The sequence below is a fragment of the Anomalospiza imberbis genome, chromosome 4, assembly GCF_031753505.1.
Source record: "Anomalospiza imberbis isolate Cuckoo-Finch-1a 21T00152 chromosome 4, ASM3175350v1, whole genome shotgun sequence".
Lineage (NCBI taxonomy): Eukaryota > Metazoa > Chordata > Aves > Passeriformes > Viduidae > Anomalospiza > Anomalospiza imberbis.
The window spans coordinates 66686832-66711865 of record NC_089684.1 but is presented as its reverse complement, the minus strand read 5'-3'; the positions used below and the strand labels follow the sequence as shown (position 1 = coordinate 66711865).

At 34.1% G+C, this 25034-nt stretch overlaps 1 protein-coding gene across 8 annotated transcripts in view; it reads left to right on the top strand.

Moving 5' to 3' along the window:
* The window catches only part of ATP8A1 (ATPase phospholipid transporting 8A1), a 105950-nt gene that overhangs the window by 62347 nt on the left and 18569 nt on the right, over positions 1-25034 (top strand). For all 8 annotated transcript variants that reach the window (XM_068188963.1, XM_068188961.1, XM_068188962.1 and 5 more), the window contains 8 exons: positions 2060-2243; positions 2353-2463; positions 8991-9065; positions 9185-9307; positions 11792-11870; positions 15738-15799; positions 18945-19001; positions 19456-19563. In XM_068188963.1, the coding sequence (XP_068045064.1) occupies positions 2060-2243; positions 2353-2463; positions 8991-9065; positions 9185-9307; positions 11792-11870; positions 15738-15799; positions 18945-19001; positions 19456-19563 (799 nt within the window). The remainder of the gene's footprint in view (positions 1-2059; positions 2244-2352; positions 2464-8990; positions 9066-9184; positions 9308-11791; positions 11871-15737; positions 15800-18944; positions 19002-19455; positions 19564-25034) is intronic.

Genomic DNA, 25034 nt, shown 5'->3' with positions numbered 1-25034 from the left:
GATTCATCTGAAAAATCTGTTCAAAATGGAACTATTTTTCTGCTTTGCCAAAGGACACAGAATAGGAAGTAATACTACGATATTTCTAGTTATTCCATCCCTTCTGAAAAGCAATGTAATGCTACCAAGGGATTTTTCAATTAATGTTTTTGTGTTTAAGCTTTGTAGCCATGCTTCAGCCTGAAACAGTTTGAATTTCAAACTAAGGTTTTACTGTCTGCTAAACTGAGAAGTTACTCTGGTGAACAGTTTATACTGTGTATAAACACCTTCCTAATGGCAGTAGTCTTTCTGACAGATAAGTTGGAGTATTGTTCTACTAGGTTGAGTTTGTTCAGTACAGTAACAAGCAGGAGATGCATGTAGAACTGATCTTTTTAAGCTATATTTCTATTTCTCCTCTTTCCTTGATTATAAAATACATTTTATGCCATTCGAAGAGATAATTTCTCTGTTTCTGTTGAACTGGGGAACCATTGAGTGGTATTCTGTACATAAAGCTGTCTTTTAGTGTTGGCATTCTTGTAAAAAAACAGCAAAGTGCAAAATGAAAGTTTCTGTTCTAGTAGTATTCTCTCTGCCGTTTCTTCATTTTACACTTCTGTAATATACTTAGGTCAGTTGGTTTCAATTAATATCTAGATATATGTCTGACATATTTTGTGGTTGCTAAAAAATTTGCTACAGGTTTAAAACTAAAATGCTTGCTCATAAAACTCATTGTTTTAATATGAATATATTTAATATCCTATGTTTCCCAAAAGTCAAAATTCTGCCAAAATATTTGTTTCTGTTAAATGCTTTGTCTTTAGTAACAAAAACTTCCTTTCCTTGTTTATGAGCTTGAAATAAAAAAGTTTTAAATGGTAGTTTTTATTTAAGGTAAATCACTTTTAAAAACTTATATATATATATGTATATATGTATGTATATATATAATCCAGACTTAACAAATTGTAAGCTCTTTCTTCATCCATATAGAGGCAGTAAACATCTTGAATTCTTCTTTATTCTAAAAGAAAATTTACACCACATTCTTTTAATTTTGCAGGCTGCACTGACTTGTGCAGAAGCATTTCTTACCAGTGGATTCTTCCTAAGACTAGCTGTAGAACAGATGATGCTGACAAATATTCAGTAGACATTTCTCTTAAAAAAAAAAATCTGTTTATGTTATTAATTCCAAGCAGATGTTTGGCTTAAAGACTTTAGCATACTGAATTCCAACTCTTTATTGGTTTCAGAGTAATATATGGAAGAAGAATGTTAAATGGGTTATTCTGGAGTAAAAATGTAGAGCTAAGAGTGAGCAAAATGAATGAAAAATATTTTTTACTGGTTTCACCATGAACTTGATGCAGTGACAGTGTCATCTTCCAGCTGCCCCTATAACATTGTCTGAAAAGGAATTAAGGCGCTGTTCCTGAGACGTTGAAAAGATGAAAAAGAAGGACTCAGGCCAGGGATCTTCTGTAGAAGCTGGCTGTAGCAAGTCTTGGTACAATTCTCAACAGCAGAGTTCAAACAAAACATGTACCAAAAGACCATAGAAAGATTTTTTTCATATATGTGGACCACAAAATTTTTCAGAAGGGCTGTTGCCCAGAAACTTTCAACCCAGGTTTTCCATAAGGCTGTACTCATCCCATGCAGCTTTTTCAGAAGTCAAATAGTTGTGCATGTGTTGTGCTGGCCACTGAATAATGTGATTGCAATAGCCACCTTCAATTTGAAGGCTGTATTATTTTTCATTCCTGTATTTTTTTAAAATACATTTTAAAACAGTTCTTTCTAGCACACTTGGTAAAGTGACTTCCTCAACACAGAATATTCTTTCAGCTTTTAAGTAGTCCAAAGTTTAGAAATGCTGTTTTTTATTAATCTTGCTGTGAATGTGCTTTTAGCATATATCCTTGAAGGGCAATAACAAGACTATGTCGCTGACCATGATCTTAATTGGCCTGAGTTTATTACCTTTTCGCAGAATATAAAGTATGTTTTAAAAGTACATTCATTTGAAAGTCCTGTATTAAACCTGTTTCTTTTTTTTATCCCCCAGGGTATCACCACTTCAAAAATCTGAAGTTGTAGAAATGGTTAAAAAACAAGTCAAGGTAGTAACTCTAGCGATTGGTGATGGAGCAAATGATGTTAGTATGATACAAACAGCACATGTTGGTGTTGGTGTCAGTGGGAATGAAGGTCTACAGGCTGCTAATTCTTCAGACTACTCAATTGCTCAGGTAAGTCATTACACTGCAAAATACTACACTAAAATATTTTAGAATATGATTAATATTTGCATATGTATGTTTTAATTGTATGTTTGTTCATTTTTCATGTTTTTTGCAGTTCAAGTATTTGAAGAACTTGCTGTTGGTTCATGGAGCCTGGAATTATAACAGAGTAGCTAAATGCATCTTATATTGTTTCTACAAGAATATAGTCCTTTATATTATCGAGGTAATTTTACAGTACATGAAATGTTACTTCTTGAAGGTAAAATCTTAAATTTTGAGCTTTTAGTTATTATACATGATTTTTTAAAAGTACTTTAACTGTAAATAAATACCTACTCATACTGAATCTTGAAATTTTTAATAAACTGGTTTTTTTTTCACTTTAAAAAAGCACAGTTGTTTAAAAATGCATAGTAAATATTAGTACTAAATGTGTTTCTAAAATTGCTGTCTTTTTAAAATGCTGTATATGGGACATGATTGCAGTAATTAAGGAATCCAGTTACAAGTTTGTCTTAAATATACCCAGAGATGTGTGTGCTTCAGCTCTTTGCGCTGGTGTCAGGGACTGTCGGGTTCGCAATCTGAAGCCCTTTGCAAGGTCTCTGTTGCACTGCAGGGCTGTTGCTGTTCAGAGCAGTGCCCAGGGTTTTTACAGACAGGTTTACTTCCACTCTTGGGCACCTTTCACTTGCTGAATGGGGCGACCGTGCATCCTCAGGCTCCTGTTCAAGAACAGGGATACTTTCCTGAAAGTAGCTGACCCAGTTTTTTCACCTGGGATTTTAAGAAGTGAAATCTTGCAAAAGATACAGTGGTATGAGAGGATTGTGTTGTAATAAATGTACATTTATTGGCAGCTGTGGTTAGAACAGAATGTATAATTGTAGTTTTCACTCCCTTCATGACCACACAGCAATCATAAGATTTTGAAAATATTTTAAATAAACTTTTAAATCTCCTTTCTCCCCTCCCTTACTTTTCTTCCAACCGCTGCTGCATCTTTTATAATCAAGTGTATATATACATATACATACATATATATATGTACATATATATATAGAGAGAGAGTAATTGCATTTATAATTGATTCAAACATTATATTCACACTGAGACTTTGGGTTAAAAATGTGGTAAAAATATTTAATTTTTAAAAGTCTTGACTATAAAATAAATTTTAGAGATAGTCTTACATATTTTTTACATTAATGGGGTTAACAGATACCCCTTAATTTTTCATAGTTTTTTAAAATATATTTTCAAATTAGTATCTTAAACTTGCAAAGTAAGTATTCCATTTTACTGGAAGAAAATTACCTATTTCTGTTAAACCTGATATAAACATTAGATTAATATTTCCAATTTTGATACTTACTTATGTGACCTTACTCATTGTAATATTTGAAAATACTTTAATATTTTTTTTATGTACAAAAGTTGTATCCAAAAGAGTGCATTTTTCTTACCATATTTTTACATTTTCTATATTTCCTCTTTTTTCTCTCCTTACTGTGTTATTACTGCAAATAGATTTCTATTTAAGTAGCAGCAAGTTAAGTGGATTTAGCCTGTTTAGAAAAATATAAATTAGGAACCTATAGAAAAAGCAAGTTCACTAAAGGTCCTTTTTTATGTAGAAGTGGCAGACTTTAGATGCTGTATTTCAAAGGCTGGGTATCTGCTTACATGATCAGACTTCCAGAAGTGCTGATTAGCAGTAGCTCTAGAACTATTTGAAAAAAAAATATTAATCTATACTTCACTTATAGAAAGCATACAAAGGTTGTCTTTAGAACATATCAACTTATTTTTCTTAGAGTTCTGTCATTGTCACCTGCAAATATATTGTAAATTTTTAACTTAAATCAGATGTAATTATCCCACTCTTTGTATTTTTAAGAAAGAAAGTTAAATTCAGGGTACAGAGATCGTAGCTTAAAGATCAAAAGGCTTTGATTTTATGAACAGGTAGTCTCTTCCTCCTGAGAGATGGAAGGGCAAAGAGATCATTTTGATATGGGTTGTTATGACCCTTTATATATAATGCATGCAATCATTTTGCCATATACACCTTCTCTGGAAGACAAAATAAATTCTACTTGAATTCCTGTATATCCCACGTTTGTCAGCTCAGAAAACTTTTCAGAGATGTTAATAGCTCATGTCAATACTGTGAATGAATGGGCAGAAATTCATCATTGAATGTCTCCAGAAAGGACAACTGCCAGTCTGGAGTCTCTCTTTTCAATTTTTTTGTACAGACCAGGCGTGGGAGCAGAGAGCTCAATGAGTATTTGTAAGCTGCTGCTTAATATGCAGAAATGCTACATCAGGAAAAGTTCTGTGAGGCTTTTGTGGCCACACCTCCTCTGTCTTGAAGTTTAGAAAATAGTACTGTGAAAGGCATGTCTGGAAGTTACTTTAAACAAGTTACCTTTTATTCCGACAATAACTAGAAATACCTACCTTTACTTAATAGATATGTATCCTGTTTTTAAATGTCTGCTCAGTACTAATCAAGAAAATGATGGAAAATATTCCATCTAATCTAAAGTACAGCCTTTATCCTGTATCCAACATTCATGGGCTGATATGAAATTGATGTAAATTGGTTTCTTAATTCAGAAAATGGTAAAGCTCTATAGTGATACTCAGGCACAGTGACCAGTGCTTATTGGCATTTAAAGTATTCATAAGAAACTAGAAGTGGTCTGTAATAATGTTTTTCTACTCTGTGTCTTGATGCAATAGCTATTTAAATATGGGCCTCATCTTTTGTATAGGACTAGTCACAATGACTTGAGAGGTTATATTCTGATGTATCAGCCTAAATTACAAGTGAAAACTCTGAATCTCTAATAGACCGCTAATGTGCTTTATTAAGCCTGTACAGAGCATCACACTCATGTAGGATAAGCCTATGCAAAGTCTCATACTTATTTTGAAGGAGCTGTCATTATTTTATAAAGGGGATTGAGGCTGATGTCATGATTGAGGACTCCTTTGTGGATTGGTTTTACTTTTATAATTACCATTACTGTATACACTCTGTCATTAAACTACTCATTTTATGAAGTTATGAAAATCATCCTTTGACATCAGAGGAACAAAATTTTCCTATTCCTACTTCTCATTTTGCTATCTAGTAATAACTAGTAATAATGTAAAATAACTGGTTCATATTAAGTAAAAAGGATCTACAGTTTTAAAAAATAAGAAGATTTGATTTTACCCAACATGAAACATCAAATGAAAGAGTAAAAGACCAAGATAAGCAGAAGAAACAGATGTGTGGAGCTGAGATTTAAATTTCGGTCACAGATGTTTAAACATGGCTGTTCATAGCAATTTAAGTGATACTATGACAATAATAATTTATTAAGTAATAAGAGCTGTAATGACTTTTTTATTCCATAAACCTTGGATGATGGAGAGGTTTTTTTTCCCCTTCCCCCAAGCTGTTCATGTCCATAACTGGAATTTACCATTTTGTTCCTATTTCCTTTGCCTGACATATCAGATGAATAGCCATGATCATATTGAGACCCATATAAGGCATACCCCCAAACATGAGCAGGCTCCTGGGCATACTCACACTGGGTCTGAGCTGCACAATTCAGCTGCTGTTGTTCATTCTGCCATGGCTTACTTGAGGTGTGCAAACTGCACCAAGTTCAGTTTGAAACACACACAGCAGAAAGTGATTCTGCTCGTGCCCATATTTTGGCATTACATGGTTGGAAAACAGAAATACAAGGATCTGTGTTGAGATCCATCTCATTTTAGACAGGCTGGGGACCTAAATCTTTCCTTTTCAATGGAAAATTTTGTAGGCATTGAACTACAGAATGGTCTGAATTTTCACTGCCTGTTTCATTGCCAGTCACCTGTCCTTCTGTAAAAGGGAGCTGGATTAGTAATTTGATTTGTTAAAGTAGGACCTATGCCCTAAGAGAGAAGTGTTTGAGTCTTCTCCTAAATTAGTGTCATGTCCAGCGTCCTAAAAACTTATTTTTCAGGTACAGCTGCCTTCATTGTCCATTGTAACTAGGATGAAACACACTTGTCTAAACTTGCAGAGCAAGTGTTTCTTGTCACTATTAATAATGTTACAAGCTACATATTAATTTTTTCATCTAGGGTTAGGAGAGTAATTTTCTAGGGCCTGAGATTCAAAAGCTTAGGCAAATAGGTGGGTTATTTTCTTCTTCTCTTACAGTTTGAGGTGAGGGCTGTATTTGTCTTTTCTTTCTCTACCTTTTAGATCTTTTAATTTTGAGCCATTATGGCTTGAGCCAGTTGTTCTTAATGTGAACATTCAAATACTGTCTTGTAAATAATATAAAATTAATATTTCTGCTTAGATACTAAAGATATTTTGCCTCTTAAAGTTAAATATGTGGTATTCCACTAAACAATAGTGTTTCTACTGGAGACTACTGCTTTTAGCCACATTGAAAGATTTCTTATTCATGGACATTTTTGATAGATTCCATGAGAACTTCACAACTTAGAGATGCTACCAAATTTCATCTATCTTTTGTTTGCATCTAGGCCTCTGACCAAGATATATTCCACTCCCTTATTACATGAAAATGAACGAAAATGCCTATAACTCGCGTGCTTTCTTTAGAAAAAAGTAAATGCTAATATTTCAGGAAGTCAGTACTATACCTTAAAGGATTTCTTTACAATTTCATACTAAAACCGTTTTCAGCTTAAATACCTTGAAAATTCTAATTTAAATTCTGTACAAAATAAGCTGAAAGCAACATTCCATTGCAAATTAAAATTTTATTCTAAATATTTGCCTTGCTTTTTAAAAGTCACTCCAAAACATTTCCGAATATTGCTTAAAGTCATTTACCTGTAAGAGCAGTCAACATGTGGAATAGATTCAGTGTATGTATTTAGGCCTTTCATTTAAAACTAGTATTTTATAACACTTCACCTGCTGGTTAAATCACAGTGGAAAGTTAATGTCTTTTCCATATACTCCTTGGTTATGAAGGGTCAAGTCTATATGTACTTGTGGTCTTTTATTTTCTTCCTAGAGAGTGTTACTTTTCTTAACTCTATCTGAAATTACCAGCAATGAGATGTACACATTTATGACCAGCTACTGAGTCACATATCTTCCACCACCCTAACCCTTTCAAATCAATATTTCTCAAATTTACTCCAGTATTTGATACAAACAAGGGAAAAAAAGCATCAATTGTACTGATGTTGACTGCATGATTATTCTGTAATGCACAATTCATTATGTACTCATCTTGCACCCTTACACTCAGCTACTGAGAAGCTGCTGCCAACAAAATCATCACAATTAAATCATAATTCGTATTTTGAAAGTCAAAAATGAAAATACAAAAGAGCTGCTAAAAATCTGACTCAACTGAAATAAAGTAATTCCATTGTCTTTTCAGTTTATAGTCTGAAAGGTTAGAAAATTGTGCTTGTTGCACTTAAATCTACCAAGGTATACAAATTTAGCATTATAAGATTTTGGAAAATTCAGGGTATTCTCTCTTTCTGTATTGCAACCTTGAACAGTCATGACTTTGTATCCAATCTTGTTTTAATAAGTGGACACCAAAAAAAAATCTACTCTTATCTGTTGAACAAAAAGCAATTTTGGCTGGATTTTACCTCCCATTTTTAGTGTTAATAGTTACCAAATTCAAGAGGTTTTCCATGTCAAAGTATTCACAAGCATGTTCAGGCATTGCACCACATGATTAAAAAAAAATATGAGTTTGGTCATAGAATCCAACCACCTGGAGGCCATGCTGGGTACCCACTGATAAACATACTTATTGATTGTAGCAATTCATGCTTCCTTAATGAAGTTCAATGGAATGTGAACTGTAAGAAAGCAGCATCTAAAAATTCAGTTGTAAGACATGAGTGTTAAACAGAGTAGAATGTTCAGATGATTATGACTTGTCTTACCTAAGAGCTTTCGTTTTTCCTAGACAATATAGTTTCAGTGTAACTTATTAATAAAGATTCATCAGATGTGCAGTTTCTCCACTTTGTCATTGAACTAATTCAAGGATGAGAATAATAGGAGAAAGTAGATACCCTGCATGCTGTGCTGAAAAACATTAGAAAATATGTTATCACACATTTCAAATTAAATCTCTTTTCTTTTAACCTTTTAGCAAAATATGATTAAAATTATGCAATTAAAGAGATGTCTGCTTCCCTCTCTACAGTACCCTGTAGTTGAGTTAGTGCTTCTTAACTAAGTAATTCTACTTTAGTGCTCTGGTAAAGCCTAATCCTTTCATGAGTAAGGATTATTGGTAGTTTTAAGTTCCAAACAGCAGTTTAATCAATTAATTCTGTTAGTCAAGTTAGCTAACAAAGGGAAGTCTATGACTACTAGTCTGTAGGTTCCCATTCCACCGGCCCATATTTCTCAGAATTTTTATTTCATTAAGAATTCGGTGAGCTTGAATCACTCTTAAAACCTTAAAGACATTTCTTCTGAAAATAGTAACCTCCTTTGAATGTTTTCCTATTTGCATGGAATTGCTCACATATCTGACTAGATTGCCCACTATCTATTCTTGATTGAAAGTTGGGTTTATCATTAATTTTTTCATATGGGTTTAAACCAAAACATTTTCAACTGTGTTATAAATGTGTTGTAGGGGTATCCCTTTTTGTGAAGCTGGGGAAAAATCAGTTCATTGTACCTTGCAAGACATTTGAGTAATACACGGTTCTAATCTTTTGCAGGTCTGGTTTGCGTTTGTCAATGGCTTTTCTGGACAAATTCTTTTTGAAAGATGGTGTATAGGTCTTTACAATGTGGTAAGACAATTTGTGTGCCTTTAGTTACATTTAACCATGAATGTTTCTTGAGTAAACAATCTTTAAGCAAATCCTCACCTCTAAATTTTTCAATTTTTTCTTTTTAAACCACCTATTAGATGTTTACAGCAATGCCTCCTCTAACTCTCGGAATATTTGAGAGATCCTGCCGAAAAGAAAACATGCTGAAATACCCTGAGTTATACAAGACTTCCCAAAATGCACTGGACTTTAATACTAAGGTAGATCTTTGTAAAAATCAAACATAAAGCAAAAATTCATAGGAATTCAGTATAGTTACCCTTTTTGTTCTGTGCTGCTCATAATTAAAAATTGAGAGGATTTTTATTACTATTCCTTCCATGTATACATTTGTCAGTGAATGGTACAAATCATATACATATATTTTCATTTTTATCAAGTATGGAAATGGGCAACAAGGATTTCATTTTTTCAACCTTTTTTTTTTCATGATGGTAATAAAGCTGTCTTCTGTAGGCAGAAGTGATTAGACCTCACTGTCACTGGGCTGTATGTATTTGTACTGTTATTTGGAAATGGATTACTGAAGCCTGTGGAGAAGTGTTGCAGTGGACAATAAGAACTGTCACTAGATTTGTAGAGGGAGGGACATGGTACTATTCTTTGTCAATTTGGAGTTGTGATTTTATGGTTTAATTTTGAGTTTTGGGGAAAAATACTTGGAGACAAGAATGTGTCAGTGTGGATCAAAAGGAATCTGAAGCTACTTTTTGTGGGAAATGGGTGATGTTCAACTTAGAGAAACTACCATAAGTAGTAGTAAAAGAATGTAGGACTCTTTAATGCATAAAATACACAAAATTTCTACAGCATTGCCCATAAAAATCTATTTTAAAAAAACTAAACTTATGCCTGAATCTGTGATTTCATGAGTATTTGACTTTTGTAAAAGATTCTTCTGATTTAATTTTTTGTTAATATAATTGTGACATTTCAAGTAATGTCATTTTATGTTGAACCTGGGGACATTTTCAGTATATCCTGGAATTAACAATGCCAGTGTGTGATGATCTGTAGTAAATGTGCAGACCTGATACAGCATACTTAACTCTCATATCTGCACTACTTGTGCTATACAACTGGAGTTACCCCAACATACACATAATTATTTGTCTAAACTATCTTTATTCACTGAAACAGATGAGATTTTTCTCCTTCTTCCTCATTTCATCCCTTCACCTACAAAAGCCAGCCTGAAAGTTGTAAGGACACTGTAACAGTGTCACTTGTGTCCCTGTGAATGCTTTCCAAATATGAGGCTTTTCATGGTCCCATAAATATAGACACTATTGTGTTGTGACAGTTTTAATAAACAGTGTAAGTATGAGTTATAATAGTTGGTTTTAGTTTTCTGTTTTAAAAGAAGCTTTAATTTTTTTTTTATTGCACAGTATTGTTGACTTAATTGGAAATTCTGTGACTGTTCCCATACAACATTTGCTATGAGTAAATGTCTACAAACTCACCAGCTACAAAATTCCCACCTATATAAGTTGAATAGTTGGTGTTAAAGATTTGGAAACATTACTGCCTTGAATATTGATGCAGATATTTGTTATGGTAAAAGGGATCAAAGGTTATGAGGTCATGACAGAGGTTAAAGGATTAGCATAGGACAAAAAGAATTGGTCAGGAAAATGGAAAAGTAGAACTAATTTTTCTTGCACCCACCTGTGCTTTCTGTCAAATAAAAACTTCTGGTAATGACATAGCAAGAAGGAGAGACAAAGGTTAATGAGTAGCACAAGTTTAAATCTGTAAAGTATTAGAGTGTAAATTGGACCATGCAACCTAGTTTAGCTGTATAATCTAACAAAAGACATTGAGACATTGTGGAAAATGTGAGACAGGCAACTTAATTTCAATTGTTTGAACACCTTAACACTCAAGATACACAGCAGTCAGTTACAATAAAAGCCATAACAGTCAAAAGCATTGTTAGGGAAAAAATCAGTGTTGCCATATTGAAGGAAATGGGCTACATATTTTTTATTAAGTCTTTTTATGTCATTATGCAATATATTATGGAAAGCATTAATAGAGTGGTTTTTCTTAAACTTAATACAATCCTTTGCAGAAGGCATCTTTTACAAATGAAAATAAGTTTGGAAGTAAAACTTAAATTGTTTAGCAAATACATTAAAGGAATTTTAATATGATCAAATTGTGCCCCTCAAGAATGGAGTATATAGGGAGAAATTAAAGGAAGAAACTGATATTTGTCCTTTTTAAATTCCTTTGTGTGTGGGAATATATAGGTTAGGCATATGTGTAATTCAGGTTTTAATTTTTCTACTATCTAAATTTATTCTTATACTAAATGCAAATTATAAAAGCTAGAGTCCTTTTCAATTCCCCACTTAGAATGTAGCAGTTGTTCCAGCTGTCTAGTTTAGTTTAATTTTTCTGATGGTATTCCCATATTTTTATATTGTAATTTCCCTTCTGAATTGAAATTAAAAGGAGGAGATAATACACACTTTTTTTCAAAGCATAAAAATAAACAAATGACCCATGAAGAGCTAAGAGGCAGAAAGTGCCTGTCAGTTATATTACTTCACAGTGGTGGCCTAACAAAAACACATTTTGTGAATCTAACACACAGATAAAAAGAAAGGTCAGAGGTTCACAGAGCTAGTTTATTGCAAATGGTTCTCATGGATTTTCTGTTTTCTCTTTCTTAGGTTTTCTGGGTTCATTGTTTAAATGGCCTCTTCCACTCATTCATTCTGTTTTGGTTTCCACTAAAAGCCCTCCAGCATGGTAAGTATTATGAAAAATAAAAATATAAATGTTTAAAAGTACTAAATTTCTAGATATTATCTTTTTTCTAAGAGAAGATTTATAAATAATAACAGTTCAGTGTGATTAAATTTCAAGATACCATTTCTAGAACTGAACCAGATGCCATATACATAAAATATTTCATATAAGATCTGTGTAAAAGTAGGAATAATAATATGTACCTATACATTTGAATATCTCAATAGTGTTCATGTAAACTGAAATGAGAGGGAGAAAAAGAGATTGCTATTTAATTATGCTATTTTTTATAAAATACACTACCACAGTAAATACCTACACGATCCTAAAACACTGCGATCCCTTGTATTGTCTCTTACATTTTGTCAACATTTAGTTTTGTTGTGTATACATTCTGTCCTGTTAGTTCAAGGCCGTACTAACCTGCTAGTTTCTATTTCTATGAGTAGGATTGTGGCAAAGGAACAGTGGCATCTTGAACTGCTCAGTCCTGTCCATCTTCTAGTTCAGCTGTTGTATATGCTTGAGCTGCAGAAGGAAGTGGGGTGGTTGAGAGGAAAGTGGTGCTAATTAAAGGAAACTTGAAAGTACTGCTTCCATTTTGTGAGAATGCTTGGGGCTGGAAGAGCTCTCATAAAGGTGGGGTTTTGTTTTGTTTCCAATTTATGGGGAGAAAAAAAACAAGTGTGTACCTCACAGCTTTTCTGAAAATTAGTCTCTTTTCAGTTTTGGTGATGTAGCCAAGCAGTCTACCCTGGCATAGGGGACAGAAATGTTCTCATGGACTTTAGAAACTGCTGAGACTAGCAGCTCAGCTCCGCTGAGGAACACCTGCTTATGCCCTAAAATCTTAAGGGGAAAACACTCTGTGACTCCTAATGGGTAAAGGGAGGGTTGTGGCAGCCTGTTTTCTCTGAAAGGCCACTCACATCACACTGAATATGAGTTCAGTGGCAACAGTTTGCATTGGAGAGGTTTAGACGGCCCAGGAGGAATGAGATTCCCAAAATGCCAGTGCATACTCTAAAACCATAATCTCAAATTCAAACTGAAATCCCTATTCAAAGCTGTAGCCAATCCATGTGAAAGATTTAAGCGTTACATCATGGAGAAACGTTCAATGAGTGTCTGTGGTGATGCAGAGTAGAGTTCATTTGTGAATGGCAGAGATACCTGTACAAGCACTTGCGAGAGCTCAGCCTTCTCAGCCCGCAGACTCTGGACTAGAACTGTCTTGCTGGCAAGTGATCTCTATGAGTCTGAACAAATTGCCTGCTCCCTTCCCTTTCTTTGCTAGAGAAAGGATGGGTGAGGGAACAGAACAGGGATTTGGGGGAATTGTGTACATCTTGAGGTGATACAATCAGTACCTAGCATGGGTCTGATGGTGCTCAGAGTTTTGCATGAAGGAGATACAAGTGCAAAAAAAAAAGATATGCTATTAATTAAATCACTGGTGTCTGCATGTGTGAAGAGGAAAGGAAAATAATGCTATTAGTTTCCTAAGGAGTACCAGAGACAAGAACTTCAGAGAACAGGTCTCTGGTTCCACCTTCTCTTAATAAAGAAGAGGTGCAGGTAGGTCCTGATATATGAAAGGTGGAGCTCAGCTTTGTGCATTAGAGTGCTGAGTTCCAGCACTCCGACTGGTGGAAATACACTTAGCTGCCTGTCTGTTCCTCTGTCTTATTCTCATTATGCTCTTTACTGCTAGGTATGTATTGTAAAGCAGTGCAGTGCATATATTAGCAGGTTATTAGAATGTTGAAAAACAAATCTTGAAGATGATTAAAATCTCTTGAAGCTCTTCTCTTGGTCAAATTCTCCTGTTTAGTCATAGTCTTGCTGGTCCGCCTGTTTCTTACCTGTAAGTAGAAAATTTCAAACTGCATATGTCATAGTAGAGTCTATCAAGAAATATGGGATCAGAGAATAAGTATGGATTTGTAAGAATTGTTTGTCAGATTTGGCTCCATGGGACCTTACCATTGTACAGTACACAAAATTTACACTCTAGGTACCATCACAAAAAGTGACACATAAATCTTCACAGAAGCTTCCTTGGATGCAACTTTGTCAGTATAATGGCAGAAGCCAAACGTGTATGTACTAGAAGATTGACCAGGTGCTCCCTCTTTTGTATAATCTTTAAAATAAGCTATGGTCTCAGTTTGGTTTTTTTTTTTAGGCTTCAGCTCCTGTAGTCCTTCTTGGTGTTTTGTCTGTCCAGAGAGAAAGTTAAATAGGGGAAGTGTCAGAAATGCAACAAGTATCACTAGAGCTGAGGATGCAGCCATTTAGAGCTCCTTATCATGGAATGGGAGACAGCTAGGTTAAGGAGGACTTCTATCCTAGTATTTTTGTGTGAAGTTGTCCCCAGCTGTCTCTTCCAGAATAACAGTAAATACATCAGTTTTTTCTGTGTTAAACTGTCTTTGCAAGTCCTGAAAAGCTTTTAGAGAGGAGCATTCTTCATCCACAACCAAAATGGATTTAATTTCAAGCATATATAAAGATGATATGGAGGCTAGAAAAACATTCAACAAAAATATGAAAACATACTTAATTAGCAGTGTTTAATATACCATGTGCCATCTGAGGTAGTGGAAAATAAGTGTTTCCAACTACAGGCTGTTTTTATCAGCATTTATCACCATTTCTGTCTCCTTCCTCTGTCCAGCCTAATCAGAGGAGTTATAAATCTGTCCCTTATTTCCCCCCACAGAGAAATACCTTTATTCTTCTCTTTCCCCCAATACAGCTTTTTTAAAAATCCTTCTTTATTATTCTTTCTTTTTTTTAATTGTCTTTTATTTTTATCCTTATTTACTACATACTCAGCATTTTGATTACTCCATATAATGCAGTAAAAAGCAATATCCCAGTGGTTAGAACCTCTACAGCAGGGTGTTATAGTTTAGTTGGTTTAGTTGCAGTATATGAACAACCTTGAATGCTAAAAGCATTTCAAAACTGAACGTGGGAAACTGCAGCCCCCCCCCCAGTACTTTTAATTGAGAATGAGGAATTTCCTCATAATAATTCAGTTGTTATCCCATGTCTAAAAATAAATTTGACAGAACTGGGATCAGAAAGGCCTATGCTGTAAAAATAGTCAAGAAATTCTGATAAATAATGGAAAATTCACTGCTTTAGAATCTTAAGCTTAGGAAGCATGTGATTTTTATGAAAATATAATTTTTTATGAAAATGCATCTCTTGAGAGCTCTGACTGTGCATAACTGGTGTGTGTGTGTGTGTGTGTGTGTGTGTGTGTGTTTCCATATGTGCCAAATGGATATGTACTTATATGAATCTATGTATTTGAGTTGGGTAAATTTTGAAAATTTTATGAATGACAAGCATCTCAAGAATATAAACTGAGTATATTTTGTATTCTTAGTGAAGTTGAATTCAGAAATATGGATAAGAGCAAAGATAAGTTTCCGTACCAAAAATAAGAGAATTCTTGAAAATCTGACTCTAAGCTTTCTGATTACTTACATGTTATAATCAATATATACTATAACCATTATATTTCACATCTTTCTGAAGATAAGATTTTATATCTCTGATACTAAAAAAATTGCACTAATTGCACTGCTACTGAATACAAAGTTGGTCTTATTGGTATATGGTGTCACAAAAAGTTCCTGTTTCCTGCATGATCCCTGAAGTCACTGAAAGTTTTAGAGCACTAAACATGATACAAGTCATAGTTCTTTAGTGTTCACTGCAGTTCAAGATGAAATCTCTTAGTACCCTGTAGAAAGTGCTGCCACCTCTTTTGTATCAAAATTAAGATCATATATAGTCCTGTTGTGGATGTTTAAATGTTTTTGTTTTTATCCCTTTTTCCTTTTCCAGGTACTGTATTCGGCAATGGCAAAACTTCTGATTACCTGCTCCTGGGTAACACTGTATACACTGTAAGTCTACGTTGGCTCTAACTATTTTAAAGATATGCTGATGCTATTACTAATAATTCTATTCATAGAAGACTTAATTCAGTGCAGTGCCTTAAGAGTAAGAAATGGCTCTTGAGAAGATTTGGAGTGCACTTTGTGTTCTAATTCCATTTTTTAAAACAAAGCAGTTTAATAAAGATGCAGAAGATACATTTGTTCTTTACTGTTAACTGTCTGGTTTTTTGAATTGGGAATTATAGTTCCCTAATTAGCATGCTTATTAATTTAGTTTAAGTTCTTGCATTGGAGAAATCTCAGGTTGTTGATTATAGAAGTGGTTTGTAGACTTCTGATGTTACAATCCTGTTCTTTCTCTCTTAATTTATCATGAGGCCTTAAAAGAGGCATTGAGCCATATTGAATAAAGTTTGTGGGATGCCTTTTCAGAGGCAGTCAAACCACCAGAAATACACCTGATCCATACCTAACAGTAAACTTCTGTTGCTCTTATAGATGGTAGTCATAATTGGGTTTTTTCATTTTAATCTTTTATCTCCTAGAATAAATTAGTAAAGCTAAATATGTGCTTTTCACTTACTAGATAGGAATGTTACTCAATAGCAGGGTTTCCAGGATCTTTCATAGAAGCAAAATTAGATTTATGCTTACTGTCTTCTGTTCTTCGTGTTAAATTAATTTTTCAAGTTCCTCACTGTTGGCAGGTACAAAAAAGAAATTAATTTTTTCATTAAAGTAAGGGGGCTGTAGTATGAATTTACATCAAAATCACTTCTTTGGGGAATAAGGAAACACCATAACTGAAATAAAAGGAAAATTTTCTAGACACATGCTAAAACAGAGGTCACAATGCTGCTCATATGTCACATTCTGCAACTGCTTCTCAACTGGGAGAGCTGAAACTTGACCATCTTGAGAGGTTAATTTCTTGCTACTAACCTGCAGAGTGGTCAAGAATTTCCCAAAAAACCTAATTTCCTTCACTTTGGGTTAAAAGTCTGGGGAAATCTAGAAGTTGCAATTCATGTTTTCCTGCTCCTGCACAAGAATTCAAGGAAATCTGGAACATACGTGATTTTTGGAGAGATTTTCAGAATTAGGTTGGAGAGTTTTTGTTTTGTTTTTTTTTTTAAATCTGTTCATGTGAAGTATATGAGTAGTAACAGTTATTAGTCATATCAAAATTCTGAGGCTAAGGTAGTTCTCATTCCTCATACTGTTTACAATGTGGTTTTCAGATGTCTGTAGTTAACAGTTCTGCAAAATTCAATAAGAAAGGAATTCAGAAGTTGGTATGGTTTAGTTTCTTTGGATCCACAAATAAAATTCAGAAATATGCAATGATTCATAATATGTTCTGGAATTATTTATTTAAACATTAATTCCAAATAGGAATAGAGTGCTGTGAAAATATCTGTATGACCATTTCAGAGAATCTTTTTTTTAAAAAAGCTCAGTGTTTATACAGAATACCAGTTTGAGTTCTTGCTTCCTGGGTAGGATTTAGTGCACTGTTGAATCAGAGGAGGGAGCAATAAGCCCCATATCCTTGAGGGAGTGGGTGTGTGTAGTTGGTGATTTTGTTAGGGGTATCAGATCTGATCCCATCACAGGTCAGTAAAGGTTCTATACGCACCCTGTGTATCTCCTTTACAGAGATCTGCAGTGTTTATTTTCTGGATACATTTTGTCTGTGCAGCAGCAATGTTTGATCTTATCCTGAAGGATGTTTACCTCTCTTATGACTGACCTAAGTAGCAAACAAGTGTACCAAAGGAGTTTGTTTGGGTTATTTTTCCATAAATCTTTTTTTTTCGTGCATCCAAATACAGAACTCAAACCGGATAGACCAAGCAAATTAGAATACTCATAATCATCCTCAATTTTCTTCTGATTAGAAAATGAAATTCTGGTGGTGTGACCTTTTTTTTGTTCCTGGTCCTTAATAGCACAGTTGAAATAGGAGATTTCAGGATTTCAGAATTGAAAGTATAAGCTTTTAGGTGAAAGTTTTCTGGCAGTATTTGTATCCTTCCGAGCACCAGACAAGAGTGAAAGATTTGTCATACATATTTAACTAGTTGCTTCAGCTTCTGATTGAAGTACATTTCTTCTGAATTTCTGAGGTTGCTTGAAGTTTGATACAAACAAACTCGCTGACAGTCAGTGCTGCCAACTTGTCCAACAAACTAGAATTTAAACTATAGCTGTTAGAGTTGGAGTTTGGTCTTTGTGACTCCTTTTTTCAGCCTCATGTTCTTCAGATTACATGTAAAGCAAAACTTGAGGTACACATTCACTAGTGAGTTACAAAATGTTGTAACTATTTCTTTGGTAAACAGAAAACTTGCTTGAATGAATTTCAAAGGAAGGAGGTAAACATTTTTACTGGATCAACTTGTCCTTGCTGTGGGATTATAAACTTTCTCCTGTTGTTCATCTGCAAGCTAAAGTGGAGCATGTCCTACAATCATGATGTTTTCAGAGACTGCTCCATAAAAAGTATAAAGATAAGAAAAGGATAAATATAAGAGGGAAAAATGAAAATGACATAACAGATTTACTCAACATGTTATTTGTATGCACAACATAAGTCTTATATTACCAACATTTAACTCTTGGGCTTTTCAGGGTTTGGTGCAAATGACTTATTTACTAATGAAGTGAACAAAACTTATGGTTGTTTAGTCAAATGTAACTTGAACAATTGCAAGTTTTCAGTCCAGCATCTATGTCTTCTAAATCTGTCTTGGTGTAGAAAGTTGTAGTCATCCTGTCTGTAACTAGATGGTCTTTAGTCTCTACTGAAGGGGACTACTACACTTTCCACAAACCTTTCTGTGTAACCAAAATACCATCAACAAAGATGCAACACCTTTGTAAGAGCCAGACTTACAGAGTTCTAAGAAGCAAGGATAAGATTTCTAATGCAAAAGAAGAGTTTTCCAAATCAAGGGAGTGGCCATTATTAACGGAAGCTAGTAATTCTTAATGTTCTATTATTAGCTTATTACTGGGTTGTATCCTTAAATCTTCTAGTGGCAATTTACTTTTTCTTGTCTTCTCCTGAAAGTTTAACCAAACTAATAATTTCTGTATGTTAAGATTCCCATATTAAGAATCCTCTCTCTGTCTTTCTTTCCTGAAGTTTGTGGTTCTGACTGTGTGTTTGAAGGCTGGATTAGAGACCTCATATTGGACTTTGGTAAGCAAATGTCTTTACCATATTCTCAAATGTTCTATGAAATATGATAGATGAATAATTGTATTGTTTTCTTCTTATTTGTTATATTGCACCCTTTAAGAGTTTGTCAGTAGCAAACTGTAGTTACTGTGTGGAAGGACAGAATATCCACATATAAAAAATAATGCTCAATATTGAAAATTACGACAGATGTAATACTTAAACTAGAAAAATCAAACTGCTCTGGACTTACTGTAACTGAATTTAAATTGGCTTTAAATACAGTAATATTGCTGCTGTTAGTATCATTTTCCTTTAAGAAATAGCTAACTGAAGTAGTAGAGGCAAATTAATACAAGGCATGGAAATTTAAGCCCATATATCAAAGTAGCCTTATAAATACTAGGTGGCAAAGATCTTATTTTATGTTATAATGCATCTGTGATAATTGTTCTTTTTTGGTTTGTTTTAACAGTTCAGCCATATAGCAATCTGGGGAAGCATTGCACTTTGGGTAGTATTTTTTGGAATCTACTCTTCTTTGTGGCCGGTCATTCCTATGGCACCAGATATGTCAGGAGAGGTAAAAATATATTTTAACTAACATCCAAATGTGCGGAAAAAAATATTGTTTCAGTCTGTAGTACAGACCTAATCTTTATTGGATCCTTCTGCTAACTAGAGGAGCATATGTCATTCTGTCTTTTATACCTTCAGTATGGTAGCCGTGTTTATTTAAAATATAATCAATTTTTACTTTTGAGAAAATGGAGCTCAGCTAACAGGCTGTGAGTATATGGTCTAATGAGAAAGAATAGACCGGTAAGCTGCTTTTCAGTTCTTAGGTAAGCTTTAATTTTCTAAAAAAAAGTCTTACCAAATGCAGTTCTCAGAATTACAGTGCTTATTTTTCTGGAGTATTTTTTTTATAATGAAGTAACCAGTAGTAGCCTGCTGGTTAAGGCTTCTTTAATCTTGAATTAAAGGCTGTTAAGGCTGGTTTTAATCTTGAATTTTACAAATTTTCCAAGTACTTCCGTAAAATGCCTCAAAAAATTTTGAGGTGCCATAACATTGCATGAACTGCTTGTCATGCACACTTTCTTTTTGATTAATGTGCTGCTTGGAATGCATTATTGTAATGCATCATTAACATTTTGGCAGTAATTAGTGATTTCTCATTTATTTTTAATTGCATTTGTGTAAACCTGCTCTGAATATTCCAGATTGGATTGAATCTGTAAAAGATGCTTATTTGCTGCCTTATCTGATTTAATTGGAACTGCAGTCCCAAATTTTCAATACCATTCAGTTCCAGAAACATCTGAAGTATTAATTTCCCAGACACTAATGTCTGTTTCTGGGCATGACCAGTACCTCCTGAGCTGAGAAGTCTGATGTGCATTCTCAGTGGGAATCAGAAACTGAGAATACCAGCTTTTGTCAGAAAGGTATTCTTCTAATGGTTCTCAAAGCATATCAACTAAATCAAGCCTTACATCAGTAAAAGAGCGAGTCCCTTTAACTCCACCACCACTGTGATATAATTCAGCACTTTAAAAATTTATATAGGATGTGGGAAATGTAGGCACCTATCTCTCCCTCACTTGAAAGTAATTAAGACTTATAAATCCAACCTCCTATTTAAACAGTTAGAGGAAAAAATAGTATCTAGGCATTTTTGTAACTACTACATTTTAATGGAAAGCAGTGTTATATTAAATACTTGGACACCTAAGGAAAAGAATTTGAAAAGACACCATTTCTAGCTGGTTTTCCTCTGTATCATAATGTCTTACCTATGTATATATATAGATTTTGTACATTACGACATTGCCTCCACTACTCAAAACTAATTCTGTATATTGTTGTAAATTAAAGTAGTCAAAGCTATTGTATTTCAGCATTTTTCTTCTTATATACTGTATTTTACAGAAGAGACAATTTTTTTGGAATTTGATCTTTTTAGAGATTTTATAAGAACTTTATGGCTTTTAAGACAGCAGAACATTTATGCTGATAAGCACAGTGGAAACAAAATAGTGTGTTATACCTGGTATGACATAAGGGTGGATACTTGATTATTGAAATAACAATGTTATAGTTAGTACATTTTCAGACCCTGAAGTTACTGTGAAAACACCAGTTTTTGAGGGAGTGTAATTCCTGTGATCTTCTAGAAATGGTTCTTCATTAAAGAGACCTAGCTGTGAACAAAATAATACTCTTGGGGTTTGAATTCAACATTGTGCCACAGTAGTCTGACTTATGAACCTAAAATCATTTATTTGTTGCGATAAAACTTTCTCTGTACTTGAAACAGGCAGTCTTATTTTGTTAGTATGTTTGGTTATGCATGTATATATATATATATAGTAGTTTTGATGTGTGTATGTGCATGAAATTGTTCAAAGGGGGTTGTTGTTGACTGAGGTTGGTTTTCTTTTCTTTCTAGGAATATATTTCAGTGTCTGTGATGTCAGAATAAAGTTTCTAAAAGCATCACAGGCCATTGAAGCTTGTGTTCAAAACTCCGGTCCAGCTTTTTGCACTGCACTCTATGTGGCTAAAAGTCCTGTTGATGCATACTACAGCTCAGACTGGAAGCAGGATTTTTGTAAGCTTTCCTGGAAGCCCCTATACAGACTGAGTGGTCTCTGACAGGGCAGAATTCACTGAGCTTCTCTGTAGCAAATCAGGCCTTCCAGAAGTATTGAAACTGAAAGATTCATGGGTTATCTGTGCAAAAGATTGTGATGTGACAGAAACAAATCCATATAAGCAACTCTACTTGCATGTGCAAGTACTGCTTGCCTGATTTCTTCAAATGTGTGAGTCAGACTTGAAAAATTCATCCAGCTATACTTGGCAAAAGTTAGAGTATGTCAAAAGCTGACATACTGCTGATATGTCTGCTTCTTAGATTTTTGTCCATTTTAGCTGGTATGATCTGAGAAATTATGCTGAAGGGGACTTCGATTAATTTTTTTTCCCCAAATGTGTTCATTAAAAATGCCCCTTTTTTAATAAACTTCAGATTTATAAGGATATATAGTTGTGGGTTACATAACTGTAGTCCTTAAAAAGTTTAAAAGTATTGTCTTTCTTCTTCTTAGAGCTGGTAACAATTCTTAGTAGGTTTATAGTCTTTCCAGTCTGTATTCTTGACATAATATTCGTCCAACAATTAAGTTCTGGCTAGATGATGTCTTCTACAAGCATATTTTTCATGTCTTCTTTGAGATAGAAAAGCACTTAATGAAACATCCTAGTAAGGATTCGATCTTTCTTCATATTAATGTCATGAAAATAGTAAGATTCTTCCTGCTTATTCCTGATTCTGTTCCAAGAAAATAAAATTCTAGTGCTCTTGAAGGGGAGAGAAAAAGCATATGGAGGTGATGGAAAACTCATTCATTGGGTGCAGAGGAAGGTTTTAATCTAAATATTTTGAAACTATTTTTTGTATCCATTCCTATAAAATATTCTACTCTGATAAATGTATTTCAGTGAGAACACAGCAAGGTAATTTTTGACTTGAGAAAAAATTGAGTTGTGACAGAAGAAAAGTCAGTTCATGCTGCTAATACTCTTACGTTTGAGTACTAAAGCTAGTGGCCCAAAGTTAAAGCATGAGTTGTTTTGTGTTCATCTTTTACTATCCAAGCATCATCCAGTCACTTACTGAACAAACAAATATATCACATATTTTTGCAAGGTTTTCTGACTTTTTACACTAATTGTTTCCATCATTTTGTGTATTGTTCCAGCTATACAGAAGATAATTAAAGTTGGCTTTTACGTATAGGTTGCTGTATGTCGGTATCACAGACGGAAAGATTGCAGAATGCTGTGCTCTAATGGAAAATATAGTGAAATGAAAAATTAAGACAGTTACAGCATTTTTTCTCTGCTGTCTAGGCCACTGGAACCCCTTTCCTTGACATGGTCCTAATAGTTCAATCAAGTGTATTTTTCTGTCTCTCTCTTCTGCTCTGAGTTTTCCCAGAACAAAAACACACAGGGTCCCCCTTGATCCAAAATGTCCAGTTCATCTAGCATGCTGAGACAATTCTGGCCCCAAGACCTTTGTTTTCTGGTTTTTCAAGGCTGGTATATCTGCACTAGGCCAACTCACCCACCTATACAGTACTATTTCTCACAGTGTGGGAACTATGTGGCTCTCCATGGTACAGTAGCCTGAACTCCTGTAAGTAGTGGTAACTTGTTGCCAAATAGGTAGTGCACCAGAAGAGTTGCGATTTGACTTTGGAATCACATGAGTAAGGTATCCTGGCACCAGTGTTCTCCTGATATGAGTAACTGGTAGTTCTGTAGCTGATTAACTCTTAGAGATTGATAGTAGGTGTCTTGGTTATAGTAGCTTTCCATGTTAAAATTCTGAAACCAGTCACATCCTGCCAACCTTAAAACAGTTTCTATTCCAGTTAATGGTTTTTTTTTTCTTTTTTCTTAAAGAAATAAAGTTCCAAGTGAAGAAAGCTTCATTCATTTTCACTGATTGATGATGTTCAGATAAAAACTGTCAGTTCACCATTGTCTTTTGGCAGACACAGGCTAGAAGGAAAAAATGGATGAAAACTACGAGAGAAGCAATGGGCTTTATGAAGCTGAAGAAAATGGAAAAATAGGCTATAAAACTGAAGAAGAATATGTGATAAAAAGGGGTGATAACCTAAGTAATTAATTATATAGTATAGTAGCTGTAGCTAGTTGAGGTACTGTAGCAAATCAACTTCATGAGTCTTTTAGTAGAAACAGGACACAAAATATTTTATCATTAATTAAGTGGAACTTACTGTTCACTTTCATATTATTTTGCTTTAAAATCACTCATTTAAAAATTACTTTCCTTGAGTTTATTCTAAGAATTAGGAACTGTATTCTTCTAGTCTTAGACACAGATCCTAAAAAACTAGGAATTCAACTTCTGTCTACTTATAACAAAATATTAAAATAAGGAGGATTTTGGTAGTAGCCACAAAACACTATTTCGGTGAGAAGGAATGGGGATGCACAGCTTATGAGAGAGAAATACTGAAAACATTTCAAAAGCTTTCATTAATTTTCTAACAACTTTGCATCCTCTGTAGCATAGTCTTTATTATATTACAATTTGCATTGCATCTGCAGGAATGTTTATTCATGCATTTGCTTTCTGTCGGCACTGTCTAGTTTGGAATCATGTGAACAAGGAACTTTATGGGTTATTTTCCTATTATTTTACTATTTTACTTACTTAATATTTTCTTTTTACAGTAAAGACTGTACTTTCAAATATAGATGCACAGGAAAGAAAGCAAAAATAAAACAACGTAAAATTCTTTGTAGGCATTTTTGGGTTAGGTTTAACACCATATGTTTTGACCCATTGTCTTTAACAAGTTGCATTTAATTTCAAAAAAAGAGGTCACGACAGAATAGAAGAAAATTTTTATTGTGGACTTGAAAAAATCAACTGCCTGGGTCTGTCTTTGTACTACATTGATATAAATTAGGTTGATACTTCTATGTATAGTATTAACAAATAGATAATTGAAAAGTACTTCCAAAATATTTTAAACAACTTACAGTATTTTCTGTTTAGGCCAGATGAAGTTTGCATAAGTTTTTAAAAGTAAATGCCAAGTCTGTACGTATTTGATAAGGTATTTGCTTTGTAGGTGTATTTTCTTTTTTCATTGAAACTCTTCACAGAAAACTGTTCTGTCATACTGAACAAAATGGATTTTTAATCTTCAGGGAATTGCAAGAAGTTTCCTGTTGTCAATGTTTTGTCATATTTAGAGGGGAGTTTTATCCCAGAACACCTGTTTCCCTCCCACAAAGTACTCACAGTTAGGAAAATCATACTTGTTTGTTGAATAATGAAATTTCTGTGACTTAAATCGCCTAATAAGAGCAGCCTCCATTCATGTGTCAGTAGGCTGTAAAGCTGCAAGAACCTTCCATTAGTGCTTATATCCTTGCAGTTAATAGGTCTATTTTTCCTTTAAGTCCTCTTAAAAAAAGTCAGACTAATTTTTAAATTAT